Source organism: Budorcas taxicolor, chromosome 1, assembly GCF_023091745.1.
Source record: "Budorcas taxicolor isolate Tak-1 chromosome 1, Takin1.1, whole genome shotgun sequence".
NCBI classification, from domain to species: domain Eukaryota; kingdom Metazoa; phylum Chordata; class Mammalia; order Artiodactyla; family Bovidae; genus Budorcas; species Budorcas taxicolor.
In genome coordinates, this window is record NC_068910.1 from 107,526,485 (window position 1) to 107,545,228 (window position 18,744).

The 18,744-nt window shown below is 40.8% G+C and overlaps 2 protein-coding genes across 4 annotated transcripts; one reads left to right on the forward strand and one right to left on the reverse strand.

Annotated features, from left to right (window-relative positions):
- Positions 1 to 306: 306 nt before the first annotated feature.
- Positions 307 to 7,532, reverse strand: CLDND1 (claudin domain containing 1). 3 transcript variants are annotated; one of them, XM_052638708.1, is made up of 6 exons: positions 7,476 to 7,531; positions 6,310 to 6,360; positions 5,776 to 6,085; positions 3,321 to 3,431; positions 1,801 to 1,938; positions 307 to 1,677 (listed from the first exon to the last, which is right to left on the reverse strand). In XM_052638708.1, exons 3-6 carry the CDS (start codon positions 6,065 to 6,067, stop codon positions 1,457 to 1,459), a joined length of 762 nt encoding a protein of 253 aa, XP_052494668.1. In that variant the 5' UTR covers positions 6,068 to 6,085; positions 6,310 to 6,360; positions 7,476 to 7,531; the 3' UTR covers positions 307 to 1,456. The 3 variants fall into 3 exon arrangements, with proteins under 3 accessions (XP_052494668.1, XP_052494659.1, XP_052494676.1); XM_052638699.1 differs by lacking the exon at positions 6,310 to 6,360 and having other exon boundaries at positions 7,476 to 7,532; XM_052638716.1 differs by lacking the exons at positions 6,310 to 6,360; positions 7,476 to 7,531 and adding an exon at positions 6,437 to 6,554.
- A 9,333-nt stretch (positions 7,533 to 16,865) lies between these two features.
- GPR15 (G protein-coupled receptor 15) lies at positions 16,866 to 17,954 on the forward strand. The gene has a single exon (XM_052646603.1). The coding sequence runs from the start codon at positions 16,866 to 16,868 to the stop codon at positions 17,952 to 17,954; it is 1,089 nt and encodes a 362-aa protein (XP_052502563.1).
- The last annotated feature ends 790 nt before the right edge of the window (positions 17,955 to 18,744 follow it).

Genomic DNA, 18,744 nt, shown 5'->3' on the forward strand with positions numbered 1-18,744 from the left:
ACATAATATTATCATAATACATGATATGTATCATAATACATGATACATAATACATGATACTTTGAAAACAGGTCTTAAAACTGAAACATAAAAAAAAATAGTCTTATTTTCTAGTGGAGGCATCCCACATATTCTAGAAGATAAAAAAAGAGACCCAAACAGTAGACATAAAGACAGGCCTTCAGAGCAGCAATGCACTTCCCTCAGAAATCACAGTAATCCTCATTCAGAATCCTATAGTGCTTTTTATCCTAAGGTACTGAAATTTAATAAACTCAGACACTATACACAACTCTGAGTCTCTTCTCATTTTTTATTTTTTAAAAAAGACAGATTTAGGATTTTGTAAGAAATTACTGTTACATTTTTTTTAATCTGTCAAGTACTACAGTAATGGAATAAATAAATAAGATTTTTTTTAAGTTCAATGTTTATAGACATATTTATAAAAAAATGACTGAATTAGAAGACATTAAATAATGCTGACACACACCAGGAGGGGATTAGGCAAGGAAAGGCACATCATTCCACCACAAGAGATAAAGACCATAGTCGGAAGTTAATGACCAGCCAAAGCCTTAGGTCTTGTGGTAGTTCTAGCTCTGGAGGGTCATTACGGTGGAACCTTCTTTATGGTACTTAGCTGAAATAAACAGCAGTTGGAAAATTTTACTCGGTGACCTCAATGTATTATTTAAAAGAAAGCAGTCTTGTAATAACTCTGGTGTGTGAGGAGAGAAGGAACAAAAATCCAGAAAGGTTTGCTGATACTGGAAATCTATTGACATATTAAAGATTAAAAAAAAAAAAAAAGGTAAAATAAGGTTAATCGTCCTGACTGGCTGAACTGGAATTTTTGTAGTTAACAAAGTTAAAATTCCATGTAAACACTCCTTCTTTTAAACAGACAGTGTACAGATAAAAAACTGTAGTATTTCACTTCAGATGAAACTATATGCCAATATTTAGGGAAAAGGATCTTAGATGAGTTCCTTATTTTAGATAGCCAAAGTCCTTGAAGACAGCACTAATATCTCTGGCTGACTGGCTGTCTACAATAGCAAAGTGAATATAAGTTTTGTCAATAAGAGGTTTCCCAAAGAAACTGTAAGTTCCAGTTAAACAGATACAGTTACATTACCGAAAAGTCTAATAGACATCAGCAGAACTTGCTATGGGTCAACCTCCTACTACCAATTTTCCTCACAAATTTGTGCCAAGACTCTACCCATTTTTTTCTGTCTGGACTCTAAAGATGGAATCACCCAGGTTCCATTTAAATTTTAGTTGTGTTGAGAAACAACTGTCTGCATGAATAAATAAAATGGGTTTTCAGAATAAAATGGTATATCCACACAAAAAAAGTTAAATTAAAAACAATTCAGGGGGAGGTAAGGGACAATATTAATATAAAAAAATCATAAAAATGGCAACTGTAAAGCAGGCAGCTTCCCACTCATGCCACACGATATGCCTTCATTAAGGTGTACTCTTTCCGGTTGGTATGAGCAGCCCAGATGAAGAGAGCAGAGGCCATGAACTGTAAGGGAGCTGACACGCAAGCCAGGCAGAAGGACCATCCGAATTCACCAGACACGTTCTCAGGCAGCTCCAGTTTCTGGTGGAGTAGTTCAATTCCAGCAACGTAACAACTCACTGAGCCCAGTGTACACAGACCTTGGAGGAAATTTTAGGGGAAAAAAAAAAAACCAACATAGCTAGATAAGAGCATGATAAAAGGCAGCGACAGGTGATCCCTAAGGCAACAAAGAGGTAAAACTAAATTTGAAGGAGACCCACCTGCAAGGAGATGGAGAATGCCTGTGGCGATGGTGGGATACAAGCTTCGGCAGATACAAGCACAAAGTCCAATCAAAGCCCCAAAGCACATCAAACCTAGACTAACAAAAGGTAAAAGGAACTGGCAACGCCAAAGATCTGATTTCAAAAGAGAGAGAGAGAGATGTGAAATGTTACCATTTCAGTTTTCTCACAATGGCAATTTCTTTCATATTCTATGAGAACTTTTCTCAAAAAGTGAAAATGGGGTACTTTAATATTGAGGCTTTTTTCCTAAAGCACATTGTTCAAAACAGTGCTAACTTTCTTCTGACAAAAGCAAAAAGACACTAATAGTTAACTGTTACTAAGGGCTTCCTATGTATCAGGCACTGTTCTATACATGCTTTGTGTATTAAACCTCCCAACATCCCTATGAAGAAGGCACTATTACCTCCATTTTATAAATGAGCAAACTGAAAGAAGATAGCTTGTACAAGGTAACACAGTAAGTGGAAGAACCAGACTGGAAGCAAAACCTTCTGGTTCTACATACATATTTAAGTCCTTATAGGATCTCAAGGCAGGAATAACAAGTAAATGAGTAGTGATTATAAAAGATCTGTTAAAAGAATATACACAAAGCACAAAGCAGAGGATCTAGTGTATACCAGGAATTCAATAAATGGCAGTTTCAACTATCATAAAGTCCCTCAGCAACATGGGAAAAAAGCTGATGACTTTCCAAAGCACCCCGTTACCTTTTCAAACTATGTTAATTATTATCAATGTAGGAACACCAACTCTGAACCAAATTTTACCTTTTAGGGCTAGTTTTACTTTCTGGACTACATCAATGTCTTTTTTCTAACTTCCCTTCAAACTCTGTTAGTAACAAACTTCCTATGCCTTGACAATGCAAAATTGAATACCTGCCATTTATTCAACATCCCCTCTCATGAAATGGTCATTCTTCCGGGCAGGTTCCAGTAACTCTAATAGCCTAGAGACTAGGTCCAAATCTGAAAATAGTATTTCCCAGGCAGCCCGACCATCAAGCAACAAAATGCTCTTAATAAGCACTTTCATTTTTGACATCTACACTTTTGATACCACCACCTAAGACTAACTAGATCAATACTTTGGGGAGGCCTGACACTTAAGTGGACTCATGTAAAGCTTGCAGTCAACTTTTTTCACATATCCCTAGCTGAACACAGAGAAATGAAGCGTTTAACTTAAATATAGACATATATTATTTATTCCTATTAAATTTCCTCTTTAAATAGGCCTATTAATAACATCTTTTGGTGAGTATAGATTCTGTCACCCAATGTATTAGCTGCTCAACTTCATATCTGCAATTGGATAAGTAGGTATCTAACTTCTACAATATATTATCAACAGGACAGAGTTTGTTGGGAAAACATTAAAGATTTTATTTCAGGTTGACACAATGTACAATGTCATCTTGCTCCAAAAACAGAGTTCAACAAAAGACATATAAAGTTATTTTCCTTTTTTCCCAACAAAGTACTCACAGGTCCGAAGCAGATCAATCCCACTATTATGGTTTCCAGGCTCAACAAATTTCTCCATGAACTGCTCATTTAGTGTGAAACTCATGCATTTTGTGACCATATCAAATGACTCTGGAATAAGAAAAACAACGACTGCTTGTTGGTTTTTTGCTTAATTTTAAACATTTAACATAAATCTGTTTCAATAATTATTCCCTGAAATAAAAGGTGACGTGGAAAAATGTCCTCAGGAGAGCAGCCTCTTTGGCCCTGAGTGACACACAGGATGGACTAATGCCCAAGAGACCAATGGTTCTCAGCAGCAGGTGTGACATGGGTACAGGAAGGGAAAAAAAAGGAGTAAAACGAATAGAATAGACAGTAAGATGACTACGAAGGAGGAGGGGACAAAGACTAAAATAAATAGAAACTTTGATCTTCTCCCCCAAACCTATTCCATCAGTCTTGTTCCCCATCTCAGGTAAACGATAATTCCACCCTTCTCATTCCTCAGACCAGAAACTTTATAGAGTCATTCTTGCCCATAAGCACGTCATCAGGAAATCCTACAGGCTCTACCTTCGACATTCATCTAGGATCAGGCACTGCTCAGTACTACCACCCTCATCTGAGGCGTAACCATCTTTCACCTGAACTGGTTCAACAGCCTCTTAAGTCTCCTGGCTACCGTCTTGTCCAGCCACCTGTCTGTTTTCAACACATCTGCCTAGGTGACCAGATTATCTTTCCTCTGCACAAAGCCCCACAGTGGCTCCATCACACTCAGAGTAAAATCCTAAGTCCTCATCACATCTACAGAATCCTGCCTGATCTGCCCTACTCCCATTCCCAGAATACATCTCTGACAGCTTACCTAACTCTCCCCTAGCCCCCTCCCTTCCAGCCTGGGGAATTCCTTGCTGGTTCTTGATTATTTCAGGCATGCTCCCACCACAGGGCCCTTAGAGTTGTTCCGTCCATCCTAAATGAGTCTCCGCTTCCGCAATTACCCACAGGGTCAACTCCTTCACCTTTATCAAGTCTTTACACAAGTGATGTTTTCCTGCTGCAGCCTATCCTGCCTTTACTATTGAAGAAGATAACTTATATGCCCACCAGCATCCCCTTCCCTATGTACTTTCAAATCCCCTTTATTTTACTCTATTTTTCATAGCACATCACCTTCTACTATGTAATTATTTATTCTGTTTATACTGTTATACTTATTGTTTATTGCCAGTCAGCCCTTATTAGAATGTTAGCTCCCCAGGAGTAGGGATTTCTGTTTTTTTCCCTAACGTATACCTAGCTCCTAGGCCCTAAACATGAAGGTGTGCAAGAAATAGTTGTTGACTGAATAATAAATGATTGCTAAGATTCAAGTATCAAGTGTTCCTATGCTCTCTTAAATAGAACTGAACATTTTAAATAAAATTCAACCAACTTTCACCTCTTTCCAATCACTTTCTTTTTCGTATAAAATCACACTATCATCCATCCTTCTGATGTACAGTATTTTGAGCCTGTTGTGCTGTGATTTGAATACAGTGCTCCCCACAAGAGGCCAACAGAACTAGTCATAAACAGAAACAAATTTATAAAGCTGTTCCTTGCGAAGAACTCTAAAGCTTCCATCTTAACAACTGGAAATTAAAAATTTTCAATGTTAAGAATGCTTACAAAATAAACCTGAGAGGTAGTTTCTTAATTTTTTTTTATTCTCGTAATGCATATTTTTAACCTAAAAACTCCATCAAGGGCTGTAAAAAGGTCTTAAGCAGATTTAACCATAGAGTTGGCCAAATTATATCCTCAAGATTTAGAGGGCAAATGATAATATCTACTAAAACACAACTACATATATATGACTATTAATTCATATGTGTTGACTTGATTTTGGATACTAGTACTTTAACAATTACCAAGTATTTAAAATCTTCCAAAATACTTTTCTAATTATTTCCTCATGACATGTGTGAGATTAATACAACTATTTCAATGTGTGGCTAAATAAATACAAAGATTTAAAATGGTTTTCTCCAAGATAAAAAGTTACTCATCCAACCCATATTAATGAGTACAATGGTAATTAATTAATGGAAACTGAGAAGAGAAGGTGATAGGGAAAAAGAAAAACATAAGATTTATTTCTTTGGGAAGAGAAAGAACCGACAGGCATTCTTGTACATAACCGGCCATCATCGTATCACTTTCTCTATTACTGAGTAGCCACTGCAGAAGATGCAAGAGATGTGAGCTCAATTCCTGGGTGGCGGAGACGCCCTAGAGTAGGAGATGGGAACCCACTCCAGTATTCTTGCCCAGAAAATACTATGGACAGAGGAGCGTGGCGGGCTACAGTCGACCAGGTCACAAAGAGTCAGAGTCGCCTACTACGGAGTGTGAGAGTGCACGGGCACACGCGCGCGCACACACACACACACAAAGGAGACAAAAGTTAAAATAAGAGAAATACCTGTCCTTTCTGGTGGGCTATACCAGTATGTGTTTTGCGGTATAGTGATACACCGTCTCCACAATCCCACTGTGCCATTATATCGGAAAAGTGCATCACTGTAAGTCTTTTCATCTGCCTCATCACTAGCAAAGTCATTCCAGATGCTTTTGTTCAAATCGCTGGAATTTTCTTGAACTGGACTCCGATACTCATACCAGAAGTCTGTGCCAATTGAGGCTGCCATGTAGATGGTAGAAATGAGGCTAAGTACACAAGCAATTACAAACGCTGTAGCAAAACGGTTATCCATTCTGGCATTCAGACTGCTCTGTTTAGAAGTTGAAAAAGAAGAAAAGTTAGACTTCAAAAACAAGTACAGATTTTGAAAGGAATTACGTCAAAATCACCCTTTACCCTATTCCCCATCCCATGGCTCTTTAAAGTAATGTATAATCATTAATGATTTTTTTTTAAAAAAGAAGCAAGCATGTTTTAAATTAAGTTCAAAACAAAACTCATTATCATGAAAGTACTTATTGAATGCTCACATACCCAGGATGCTACGGAGACAGAAGTCTTGTTCTCTAGTCTATCACCTGCACACTAAAACAGACAACACTGAAATGGACATACACATTACAGATACAAACAGCAGACATGCCCAGAGTCAGCAATGTACCTTGCATACATTTCTAATGACAGGCTGCAGAGCATTAAGTGTTCTGGGTCTGAGTGTGAAAAAGGCATAGGAAAAGGAAGCAGAGGAAATCGGCTCCTCCCAGTTTCCTCTGAACAGGGAAACCTTTTAAAACAAGGTAAAGAAAGAGTAAGGGGCTATTTAGAAGACAGCTGAAAATGTCTGTTAGCCCAGAGAGAAAGGCTGTTCCAGGCGCACGGAGGAGCAGAGAGTAATAATATGCAGTAATGCTAGATACCAATCTGCCCCTAATCCATTAAAGCTAAGTCAAGCTCCCTTCCGCTGTCAAAGTCTTCACTCCTTCCTACCTACTCGCCCCGTTCCTTATACTTTTGAACCTCCTCATCTGCAAACTAAAAGATCCTCAGCCGGAAGGAAAACTCTGAATTAGGCAAATATTAACACTCCAAAGGCGTGCACCGGGCCGACTGGCAATAGTAAATGGCCGCAGTACAATGACTCAAGGCGGATCAAGCTGAGTCAAATACTGCAAATATATACCATGAACCGCGCCAACCACCTTAAAAAGGAGCTCGAAAACAAGCTCGCAAACTGGGTTTGCTGAGTTTGGAAAATGGCAAGTGACTCAGGAGAGATCAGAGCAATCACAATCGTTAACGATAACTCCAGAAGTTGGGTTTGTATTTTTATTCTTTTTAATTCTTTTTCATTCTGATGCTCTCAAATGACCTTAAAAGGTCCTGAGCACCAGGAGCGGCGGTTCGCCCAGGCCGGACGCCTGGAGCTGTCACCTGGCGGGTCGCACCCTGGGGCTGGGGGTGGTCGAGACAAGCGGGCTCTGGGGCGGGGCAGCCATGAGCGGTCCCCGGCCGGGGGCCCCAAGTACCCGCGAAGGCCCCTCCCCGGAACAAGCAGCCAAGGGAAAAGCCCGGCGATAGCCCCCCGCTCAGGACCCACACGGTCCGGGCCGCGCCCAGGGAGGGGGCCCCCTCTTCAAACTGCTGGAAACCTCGAACGGCTACGCGACCCCCACCCAGCGACGTCGGCCCCGCTCACTCACCGCCCATCCTCCTGCTCCGCCAGCTTCGCCCTCAAGCTCAAACCACAGCACCCTACTCTCCCCGCGCCTCCTCTGACGCACTTCCCTGCAGAGCCCGCCCCCTCCATAACTCCCGCGCCTCCGCCTCCGCCTCCACCCCGGGCCGGGCCGGGCCCCGGAGCCGAGGGGACTTGTGGGAGTTGTAGGAGGGACAGGGGAAAAGCTGCAGGGGGCGGCAGACGGCATTCCCGGCGCCGGGCGCGGCGCATTGTGGGAGATGTAGTTCAGCTTCCGAGGTGCGCAGACGGGAGGTCTGAGCTGATTGTTTCTTATATTTTACTACGAAGGTCCACCGAGTAAGGCGAGGTATTTCGGGTCACTACGAATCATTAATTGTGACTAATGTGACTCAGATTTTTCCGGTTGTGCTTTCCCTACCACCACCCTACTTGTGAAACAACAATGCGATTATCCTTTTAAAATATTAACCCAATAATTTTAAAACTCTCCTACAGCCTCATTCCCATTGCAGCAGGTAGTCTTTCTGGTTTTATTAAGGCTTAAGCTTGACTAAGAAGGATGTAACCTGACAGAGTCCCTTGGACTGCAAGGAGATCCAACCAGTCCATCCTAAAGGAAATCAACCCTGAATATTCATTGGAAGGACTGATGCTGAGCTGAATCTCCAATACTTTAGCCACCTGATGTGAAGAACTGACTCGTTTGCAAAGACCCTGATTCTGGGAAAGATTGAAGGCGGGAGGAGAAGGGGAAGACAGAGGATGAGATGGTTGGATGGCATCACCGACTCAATGGACATGAGTTTGAGTAAACTCAGGGAGTTGGTGCAATGGCACCCCACTCCAGTACTCTTGCCTGGAAAATCCCATGGACGGAGGAGCCTGGTAGGCTGCCGGCTTTGGAGTCGCACAGAGTCCGACACTACTGAAGTGACGCAGCAGCAGCAGCAGCAGGGAGTTAGTGATGGACAGGGAGGTCTGGCACGCTGCAGTCCATGGGGTCACAAAGAGTCGGACATGACTGAGCGACTGAACTCAACTGAACTTGACAGAAGGCATCCAAATAGAATGTAATGACATTCTTCAGGTTTCATATAATTTTTGTCTGCTTTCTCTTAAAGGCAAATTATATTTTCTCTTTATTGTAGTAAAGCTTCCTTTTTAAATAAATTGGTTAAAATATTAATACCAAGCATCTCAGATATGTCAAAAAAGTGAATACTTTTTTTAGTGTAGTATGAAAAAGACTGAATTTTGGAGAACATTGCATTAAGCAGATAAGGTCATGAATGACCTCAGAGATTGCAGGTGACTGTAGGGCAAGGGGCAACAGAGGATGAGATGGTTGGATGGCATCATCTGCTCAATGGACATGAATTTGAGCAAACTGGGGGAGATAGTGAAAAACAGGGAAGCCTGGTGCTGAAGTCCATTGGGTCTCAAAGAGTTGGACACAACTTAAGCGGCTGAACAACAAGAAGTAGGGCACAGAGGCAACGGAAGGATTCTAAGGCTTCAAATACTGCATAGAAATCCACAAACAAGAAACAGCGACATCTCTTTAGTGACCCATGTGGACCCAAGAATGTGCTCTGAAAACAGCAAATGTTGTATTTCTCAACAGATACCTACAGAGACCGGGCTTGCCAGGTGGCTCAATGGTAAAGAATCTGCATGCAAAGCAGGTAATGTAGGTTCAATCCCTGGATTGGGAACATCCCCTAGAGAAGGAAATGGCAACCCACTCCAGTATTCATACCTGGGAAACCCCATGGACAGGCAGGCCTGGCAAGCTGCAGCCCATGGGGTCTCAAAAGAGTCAGACTCAACCTATCAACTAAACAACAACAACCTACAGAGACAGCCAACTCAAGGACCAGCGGGACTCTCAAACACTTTCTCATCCCCCAAATCCCTTTGAATTTGGCCACAGCACAGGAAAAATGTGGGAACCCCAATCTGATACTAAATTTCTACCACCCTGATAGACTGAAGGTGTATCATTTGTTTTTCTATTTTTAGCCATATTTCTTTTGCCAGAATTGGTGAACTGGTATTCACATCCAGTACATAATTAAAATAAGGTAATAGCCAAATATAATATTCAAAATTACCGGATTTTCATGTAGGATATCTGATCAAAGGAGAAGTTTGTTAGAGGCATCAACTAGAGAAAATGGTGGAGGTGCCCAGGCAAATTATTAATGCACAATAAAACTCCTCGATGCATTTTTTCACCAAGATATGTTTTCATCCATTGGCTTCATTAGAAATTCCCTACCTTCTCTCTCCAGTGAAGTGGAACTCTCTCTCTCTAGAGAAGTTACATGGTAAATAAAACCAGGTCAAAGAGAAGTTTGAAAAAGGAAGAGGAAGGCACCGTCTCAGTCCACAAACAAGGAAACTGAGCCCAGGGAATAACTGACTTCAAGCTTGAATACTGGGGTGAGCTGACTAGCTTTGTGACATTAGAGAATTTACTTAGCCTCTGTAAGTCTCAGTGTATTTTTATCTAAATTATGATGTTGACAATAGCACCTATTCCATGTGATCATTGTGAGAATTAAATGAGAAAATACATGTAAAATACCCAGTCTAGAGCCTGGGGCATACTACACAATTGCTAAACTATTAGTATTTGCAAATATTTGTTCAACACCTATAATCTTTGAATAGGAGCAATATAAACACGTCTTTAAAGCTCTCACTTCCCCTGGGGGCTGGAAGTAAGCCTTTTATGTTGGTCCCTGCTCACTTCAGAAGGTTTAGGAACATCGTTTGTTGTTGTTTGTTGTTTAGCTGCTCAGTCATGTCTGACTCTTTGCGACCCTAGCCCACCAGCTCCTTTGTCTATGGGATTTCCCAGGCAAGACCATTTTCAACCTCTGGACCAACTTCCAAATGGCTAAGAAGGATTGCCAGGACAAGATTTTAGGCATCCTCACTCAGCTTCACGCAGGCGATTCCCAGCCTGGGCTCATGGCATATGAAAGTCCTCATGATTCAGGAGATGGATGTATCTGGAGAGACCTTCAAAGGAGGATGAGGCTTTCAGCTATCAAATCTGCAGAATGCCTAGAAAACACAACACATTTCAGTCAGCAGTTTAACATGGACCTGGGAGTGTCTGCATGCTTGAGGTTGTGACCTTCCTGCCCACTCAGCCCAGAGGACTTGAACCACTCCATCACACCCAGTACCACCAAGCACACAACCATGTTTCTGGTCTATCTTTACATCTTGGGGTTTCTGTCTTCTAGCTGTGTTTGCTGCTCATGTGGATAAGCAAAATAAATACTTAATAAATTCATGCAGTTAAATTAGTTTTCATTTCATGCTGCACTGTTTGGGAAACAGTAGCTTGCCTGATGTATTTTCACCTAAAGATGATTTAGTGCAACCAAGTACAGATTATGAAATTTAGATTTAAAAGCACAGTTGAGCTAGTCCTCTGGCTTAATTTGTTAAGGATGGTTCTAGTTTCAGCAAGAAGATATTATAATTACACTCTACTTTAAATAAACCAAAAATCTAGTTATGCAGATATTATAACTTGTTTCTATTATGTGCTTATAAAAACAACTCTTTATGTGAGAATTCCCTCCAATACAAAACTCCCAAATACACTTAAATATTACTTTTAATTGTACTTTTTTAAGGAATTAAAAACTATATTAAGCAAAATATATATTCCTTATATTTTTCTCATATAGTTTTTTCCTGATTGTTTTCATTATGAACTTTGGAGTGCAGAAAGAAGGAAAATAGAAAAATATCAAGTTCTGGGCTCTGATCAATCATGATCCTCAAAAAGATGTATCAGTCTTTGAATTTCTTTGTATCAGTTCACTACAGAACAATGCAAAGTTAATCAAGGACAAGGCAAATAAAAAGTGTGTCCAAAATAGCTCTTTCCTTTCAGTAATTCCTGTCAGATGTTACACAAAGGAACAAAACAAACTATAGTTGTTCAGATGTCCGTGTTTCTGAAGGACACAGAATGGACTACGTGTAAACGGGAAGTTTAATTTGTCCTTTATTTTTAAAATCATCAGTGTGAATCTTTGGTAACCTCTTTCTGGGCCCCAGTGTCCTCATTAGTTAAATGGTTGTACTAGATGATCACGAATGTCACTTAAAGCTGTACAATTTTATGAATCATAATTCTGCTAGAGGAAAATGGTTGCTATAGGGCCACAGCATTGCAGTTCCATTGGGAAATGCATGTATCCTATACCTCCAGCTGAAGTAAAATACAAGAAGACAGAGACAGTGGCAAATGTAGATGGACAAAGAAAAAGGATGAAAGCTGCATGCATGCTGATTAGAAAAGATACAGCAGTTCAGACCTTTGCTGTTTCAACAAAATCAGTAACTATGGAAAATGGAAGCTATTGGAGAAGTGGGTGAAAAATACTTATTCATCACAGATGATTCAAAACTCAAGCTAATTCAGTCCAGTTCTACAAATACTCATTGACCACCAATTGTATGCCAGACAATATGCTGGGTACCAGAGACACCAGTGTAAATAAATACAATTTTTGCTGTACACAGCCTAAACCCAAATTAAATCAACAATTATGAAGAAGCCTGAAGTGTAGGTGCCTAGAATACTAAGGTCACTACTGTTTAGGTAAATATGAGATACCAAGAGAGGAAAAAATCCAACAAATGAAGTTGGGGATAATAGCAAATAGGTGCCACTTAATTTGGCATGATATAGTACATTATATTGCACTAAACTCTCCTGTCAGAATAAAAATAAATAAATAACTCAGTATAAACAGAGATTTTAAACTGGACTATTTAAATGGTCACACATGATATTCAAATAAGAAATGGACAAGCAAGTGTTTCTAACAAATGAATATACAATCACTCTATCTGATAAGATTTATGAAAAACAAATAGTTTGCTTCATGATCTTTGCCATTTATCCTGGGACAAATCAGTACAGCATATATGAAGAGATTTCTTTCTGCTGGACTATCTGCTAGGTAATCTAATGAATCCTAACTAATATGGGGGTCAGAATGGTTGATAGAGAAGAAACAGAAGTAATATATCACAGTGCCAGTTGGGGTGGCTGTATTCACACAAAACCTCCAATCCACCCATGAAGCAGAGGCTGTAAGTCACAGGTATGGCTGAATGATGATAGTAATCCACTCGGGCAGATGCCTCAGTGACAAAAACTTACTCTCTTTCCATTTTTAACATTTAAGTCAGTTTTGAACATATCTCAGGAATTAGGACACAGAGTAAGGGAGGGTTTAGAAGTCTAAATTAATTCCTAAAAATTTCTGAGATCCAGGCCAGAAGACTTCTAAGAAGTTCAAACTTAGAGGTGATTTTTAAACTTTTAAAAAAATTAGCCAAAATAATAACAAACATAATGTATAAAGATGGTTAAGATGTGTGAATTACAACAGCGGCCCTAAACTTTAGTGTGTTTAAGAATCACTGCTGCTGCTGCTGCTGCTGCTGCTGCTGAGTCGCTTCAGTCGTGTCTGACTCTATGCGACCCCATAGACGGCAGCCCACCAGGCTCCCCCGTCCCTGGGATTCTCCAGGCAAGAACACTGGAGTGGGTTGCCATTTCCTTCTCCAATGCAGGAAAGTGAAGTCGCTTAGTCGTGTACTACTCTTCACAACCCTATGGACTGTAGCATACCAGGCACCTCCGTCCATGGGATTTTCCAGGCAAGAGTACTAGAGTGGGTTGCCATTGCCTTCTCTGAGCCACTCCTAATGACTCTGATTCAATAGCTCTGGGACCAGGTTCAGAAAGCTACAGTTTAGTAGGTATCCCAGGGGACTCTGACATGGGTAATGTGGTCTAGCACCCACAAATTCAAAACAATGACTTTAAGGGGCAAAAAAAAAAAAAAAAAAAGACTACAGTTGGGTAACTACTATAAGCTTGAGGCTAGTAGAACAATATCAGATGGCCTCTGCCTTTAAGTTGCCCATGATCAGCTCAGGACATCAAACACCAAAACAACTTACCATGTGAAAGGAGATAATAAGTAGTTTACAAGTAGCATTGTGAAAGGTCTTAGAACATACAAAGGTGTAGGCAATAATCTCTGTTATCAGAAAGGATGAGGGAGGGAGTATTTCTTTTCTGGAAAAATAATTCTTAAGAGGTGACATGTGTGCTGTAATTCAGCTACTGATATTTACAGCTTGCTCTGTTTTGTTTTATTATTATTATTTTTCTGGCCATCACCTGTTCATACTGCCTTTTCATATGCTTATGGTGTCCAGTGTTGTTTTTGAGTTTTGGTCTGTTTGGTTTCTTCATGTTTATTTCAAAGGGCGTTCAAGGTTAAAAATGATCGTCGTTCAGAACTTATTTAGAACTATGACCTCCTCTACTCTGTCTAGTCAGCTTTTATCGTGGGTTCTGTCTTATAACAGCTTTATACTCTTGAGTTATTAAAAGACCAGTACTGTGCTGTTTGGGCTTCTCTGGTGGCTCAGCAGTAAAGAATTTGCCTGTACTGCCAGAGCTGCAGGAGATTCAGTTAGATCTCTCTGGGTCTGGAAGATCCCCTGGATAAGGGCATGGCAACCCAATCTAGTATTTTTGTCTGGAGAATCCCATGGGCAGAGGAATCTGCCAGAGGAGTCCTTAGGGTCACAGTCGGACATGACTGAAGCAACTTCGCATGCACGCTCACAGTATGCAGTTTGTTCCCTTTTTTGGCTCAAAAAACAATTTTCTGACTCAGGTTCCAAGATACTGTTGATCTGTGATGGGTATTCTCATACTGCAGCATTCTACCACTAATTACCATAATCCAAAGTGACTATATGATAAAGCAAATCATTTTGCCTACAGGTGCTTCAAAGTTTACTGAGGAAGTCAGACTTATTTGAGATAATTGACATCAGCAGGCCAACAAATCTGGAATGCTGAAAGAAAATTTAAGGCCTGAAGAATAAATGTACAGCCAGATGTGATCCTCTGGTGTATGAACCTTAAACTCTTTTCCATTGTTATAATAATTGTATATGGAATTCCCGAGACAGATCTAAAATTTGTTTAATATTTTAGGCATACAATGAACATTATCTCTGTAAAAAGCAGAACTTCTGGCTGAAGAATGTGAAATTCTAATAGTACAATTACCATACATTTACGAGTAAACTTTAAAATATATGTATATAAAATTGCTTCTTTAATGCAAACACACACACACACACAGTGTTTAAATACTTGAATATTTTACGTTTACCTCATCAATCCTTTTCATGTAAACATTGCCCTACTTCAAACTGACAGACTGAGTTATTCTATTAAATATTTAAGGCTTGCCCAGTGGGAAAGATTTTTATCCCAGAAATGTCAAAAAGTTAATTAGCTATATCTCCTCTGCAGCCTATACTTAGGGAAGGATATGGCCTCCTACACTCCCTCAGGGACAACACAGAGCAGCCTAGGACACAAAAGAAGACAGAAGGAGGCCCATAAAGCAACTCCCTAGTGACTTTCTGGAGCTGCCCCAGATCAGGGGAGCCCTCCCTCTTCCCCAACCCAGACTACAGGCCTGAGACTGAATAGAACATGGGAATCGAACATGGCAGGAGGGCACCCAGCATGCAGGATCGTTCTTTACAATGTGCTAGTTAATTATGGAGGAAACAAAAATTCAGTGGAAAGGACTTTGAATGTTCAGCAATTATATTTTCTTCCATGCAACAGTAATATCAACCCAAAACTGTAATTTTGAGGGTGACATGAGATGAAGGGACAGTGAGAAGGACACAAGAGTGTGAGGGAGCCTTGAGCTACTTCAGCCAGTAAAGAATTGAAATAGGAGTCAGTTTCAGAATTTGTTGTGTTTTACTACAGTCTTCCTAAATAAAAGGGAACAGGTGAGAGAAAAATATGATAGAAACCTTCTGCTACTAGGCTGTCCCTCAAGTGTTTTGAATGAACCTCAAATCTTTCTTTTGTAGTGCTTTCCTTTTATACTGGCCACTGCATCGTAGTGTCAACTAATACATGGTTGTCTGTTGCCAAGTCAGTCATTCCAAAAGGGAAGTTCACCGATGTGTGGAGGCACTTATTGAAAAGTCAGAGTTCAGAAGCTAAAAAATCAGTCCTATCAAAATGAAGTGTAAAAAAGAGTAGATTAGAGGGAATCTAGAGACTGGTGGAGGATAGTTATTTGAGGATTCATAAGGAGAATTCCTTCAAGGATATTATTCAAGGATATTAATGCTAACAAAAGGAAACCGCATTGGTTGAATTACAGTAACAGAAAACAATGGAAAAATAGCAGTCTGTGGCTTTTAAACCTGTGTTTGTAAGCTGCGTAAATAACAACAGTGCCTGCAATTAAACCCCAGTGAATTCATTCTTGCTAAATTATACTGGATCAAAGTAACATTTCCAAAACACCTACTAGGTGCAAGGTACTATGCTAATTGCAGTGAAAAACATTTTAAATAATAAAAACACAAGACGTGGTCCCAGCATTTTGGGTACTGTTTAAAACTTACTGAACAAGACAGGATCTGTTATGCATGAACTGAAAGAGGCAAATAAATGGGAAGAAACTAATTGGAATCATAATGTTTGCCATAAATGCAGACTGGTATGATTTGGGCAAATTTCAGTTTACTCTCCATGCAATGGAAGACTATTGAAAAGTCTTCATATTCCACCAATGATATGATTGAAAAGAGTACCTCGAGCATCACCACCATAAAATTCTAAAACAGGATCTCGTATGTGAAACAGGAGGCTAGATCAAAAGAATTCTCAATGTTAGAAAAGCAAATATGTCTTTAAATTTAAGTAAGTAGGAGAAAAAAAAGTTAATTCATCTCCTAACTTCTGAGTGTAAAGAAATAAATTGAATACCTTGAAGAAAAAAGCCAAAAAGCACCTCAGTCTTCAGTGTGTATGTGTGTGTGTTAGTCGCTCAGTCGTGCCTGGCTCTTTGCCGACCCCATAGGCTGTAGCCCGCCAGGCTCCTCTGCCCATGGAATTCTCCAGGCAAGAGAATTCCTAGAGTGGTTGCCACGCCCTCCTCCAGGAGATCTTCTTAACCCAGGTATTGAACCTGGGTCTTCTGCACTGCAGGCAGATTCTTCACCATCTGAGCCACCTCCTGGGCAAATGCAAATAAAGAAAACCATAACCACAACCACCCAGCACCTATTAGGGTGGTGTTCCTTGTGGGCCCTTTCTGAGGATTGGTAGAAACTGTGTTTTTTAATCTCTGTTTTTATGCTTGTCCCAAGATCTTTTAAGGAAGGGGGTGGGGCAGGGGGAAGAGGCAGACACTGTATAAAAGAAGCTGCCTTGAGAATTTTCTAAAATACATACAAAAACTTCCTAGGTTAGGAAACTTACCAGATTTTGCAGCTGATGGACCCAGTGATGGACCCAGAAGCAACCTCGGTTTATTTGGAATATTTCTTTGTTACAAGTCACAATCCTGATATTGAAGAGACCCACTCCCATGTTCCTTATACATCAGTCTTCCTTCCGGTCTTCTACACAGCTGTGTTCCTGATTGGAGTGTCTGGGAACCTCATTCTCATGAGTGCACTGCATTTCAAACGGGGCAGCCGAAGACTGATCGACATCTTTATCATCAACCTGGCTGCCTCCGACTTCATCTTCGTCATCACTTTGCCTCTCTGGGTGGATAAAGAAGCATCTCTGGGACTGTGGAGGACCGGCTCTTTCCTGTGCAAAGGAAGCTCCTACGTGATCTCAGTCAACATGCACTGCAATGTCTTCTTGCTCACCTGCATGAGTGTGGACCGCTACCTGGCCATCGTGTGTCCAGCCGTATCCAGGAAAGTCAGGAGGAGAGACTGTGCCTATGCGGTCTGTGCCAGTGTCTGGTTTGTCTCCTGCCTCCTGGGGTTGCCTACCCTTCTGTCCAGGGAGCTTACCCTGATTGATGGTAAACCATACTGTGCAGAGGAGAGGGCCACTCCCATCAAACTGACTTGGGCCCTGGTAGCCTTAATTTTTACATTTTTTGCCCCTTTGGTGAGCATTGTGTCCTGCTACTGTTGCATCACAAGGAAGCTGTGTGTCCATTACCAGCAGTCGGGAAAGCACAACAAAAAGCTGAGGAAATCCATAAAGATCATCTTTATCGTTGTAGCAGCCTTTGTCCTCTCCTGGCTGCCCTTCAATACTTTCAAGCTCCTGGCTATTGTCTCTGGGTTGCAGCAAGAACTCTACCTGTCCTCAGCTTTTCTCCAGCGGGGGATGGAGGTGAGCGGGCCCCTGGCATTTGCCAACAGCTGCGTCAACCCTTTCATTTACTATATCTTTGATGGCTACATCCGCCGGGCCATCGTGCGCTGCTTGTGCCCTTGCCTGAAGAACTATGACTTTGGGAGCAGCACCGAGACATCAGACCTCACGAAGGCTCTCTCCAACTTTATTCACGCAGAGGATTTTGCCAGAAAGAGGAAGAGGTCTGTGTCCCTCTGAAAAGGACAGTGACACTTCAAGCTCTGTTGATGGGGTTGAAGGGTTCATTTGTGCCCACGACAAAGAAAGAAGAAAAGTATTTCTAATAGTATTCATATTGCTTATGAATACAAGGAAGTGTTAATTTTTAAAGAGACATCTAGAAAGCCTCGTTGTTCATGGATATAATTAGGTTATATGCTGTTTTTTGTTTGTTTGAGTTGAATAGACTTATTTGACCCTTGCCAGTCAAGTTCACCGGGCAAAATGCAACTCTTCTAAGTCTTGAACTCTGAGATAAGGCTCCTGCTTGGACCAGTTCTTCTCTTCATGGGTGTTAACGCACATTCCAGCCTTTTCCTCTCTCAGAAAACTTGATCCACACCACCCTTCATACTGGGCTCCAGAGTGGACTGCGTGTAAAGGATTCCATCCAGTTGTAACTGGTGAGAAATTTGGTGACAATGCAGATAGTAAAAAACTGTAATATACCAGTGCCCAGTGATTACTTGTTCCTGAGTAATGAAGTCAGGTTCTGGCCTTAATCTTTGATCGCGCTTAATTGGGTGAGTCCATACCACCTTCCAACATTGTCTTTCACCCTATGCCATTCACAGTGACTTTGGGCTGGTGAAACCTCATGGGGAAAAAATCATTTTGTATTGTGTTTATGATTTAGGACTCACTTTACCATTTGGTCTTCAAGAATATTTTGACATAGAATAAGCTTTGACTTTCGTTTTCCTTATAAGATATATTGGTTAAAATGTATCTCATTATAATGGTGTAATAACTACTTTTCAATGAGGTT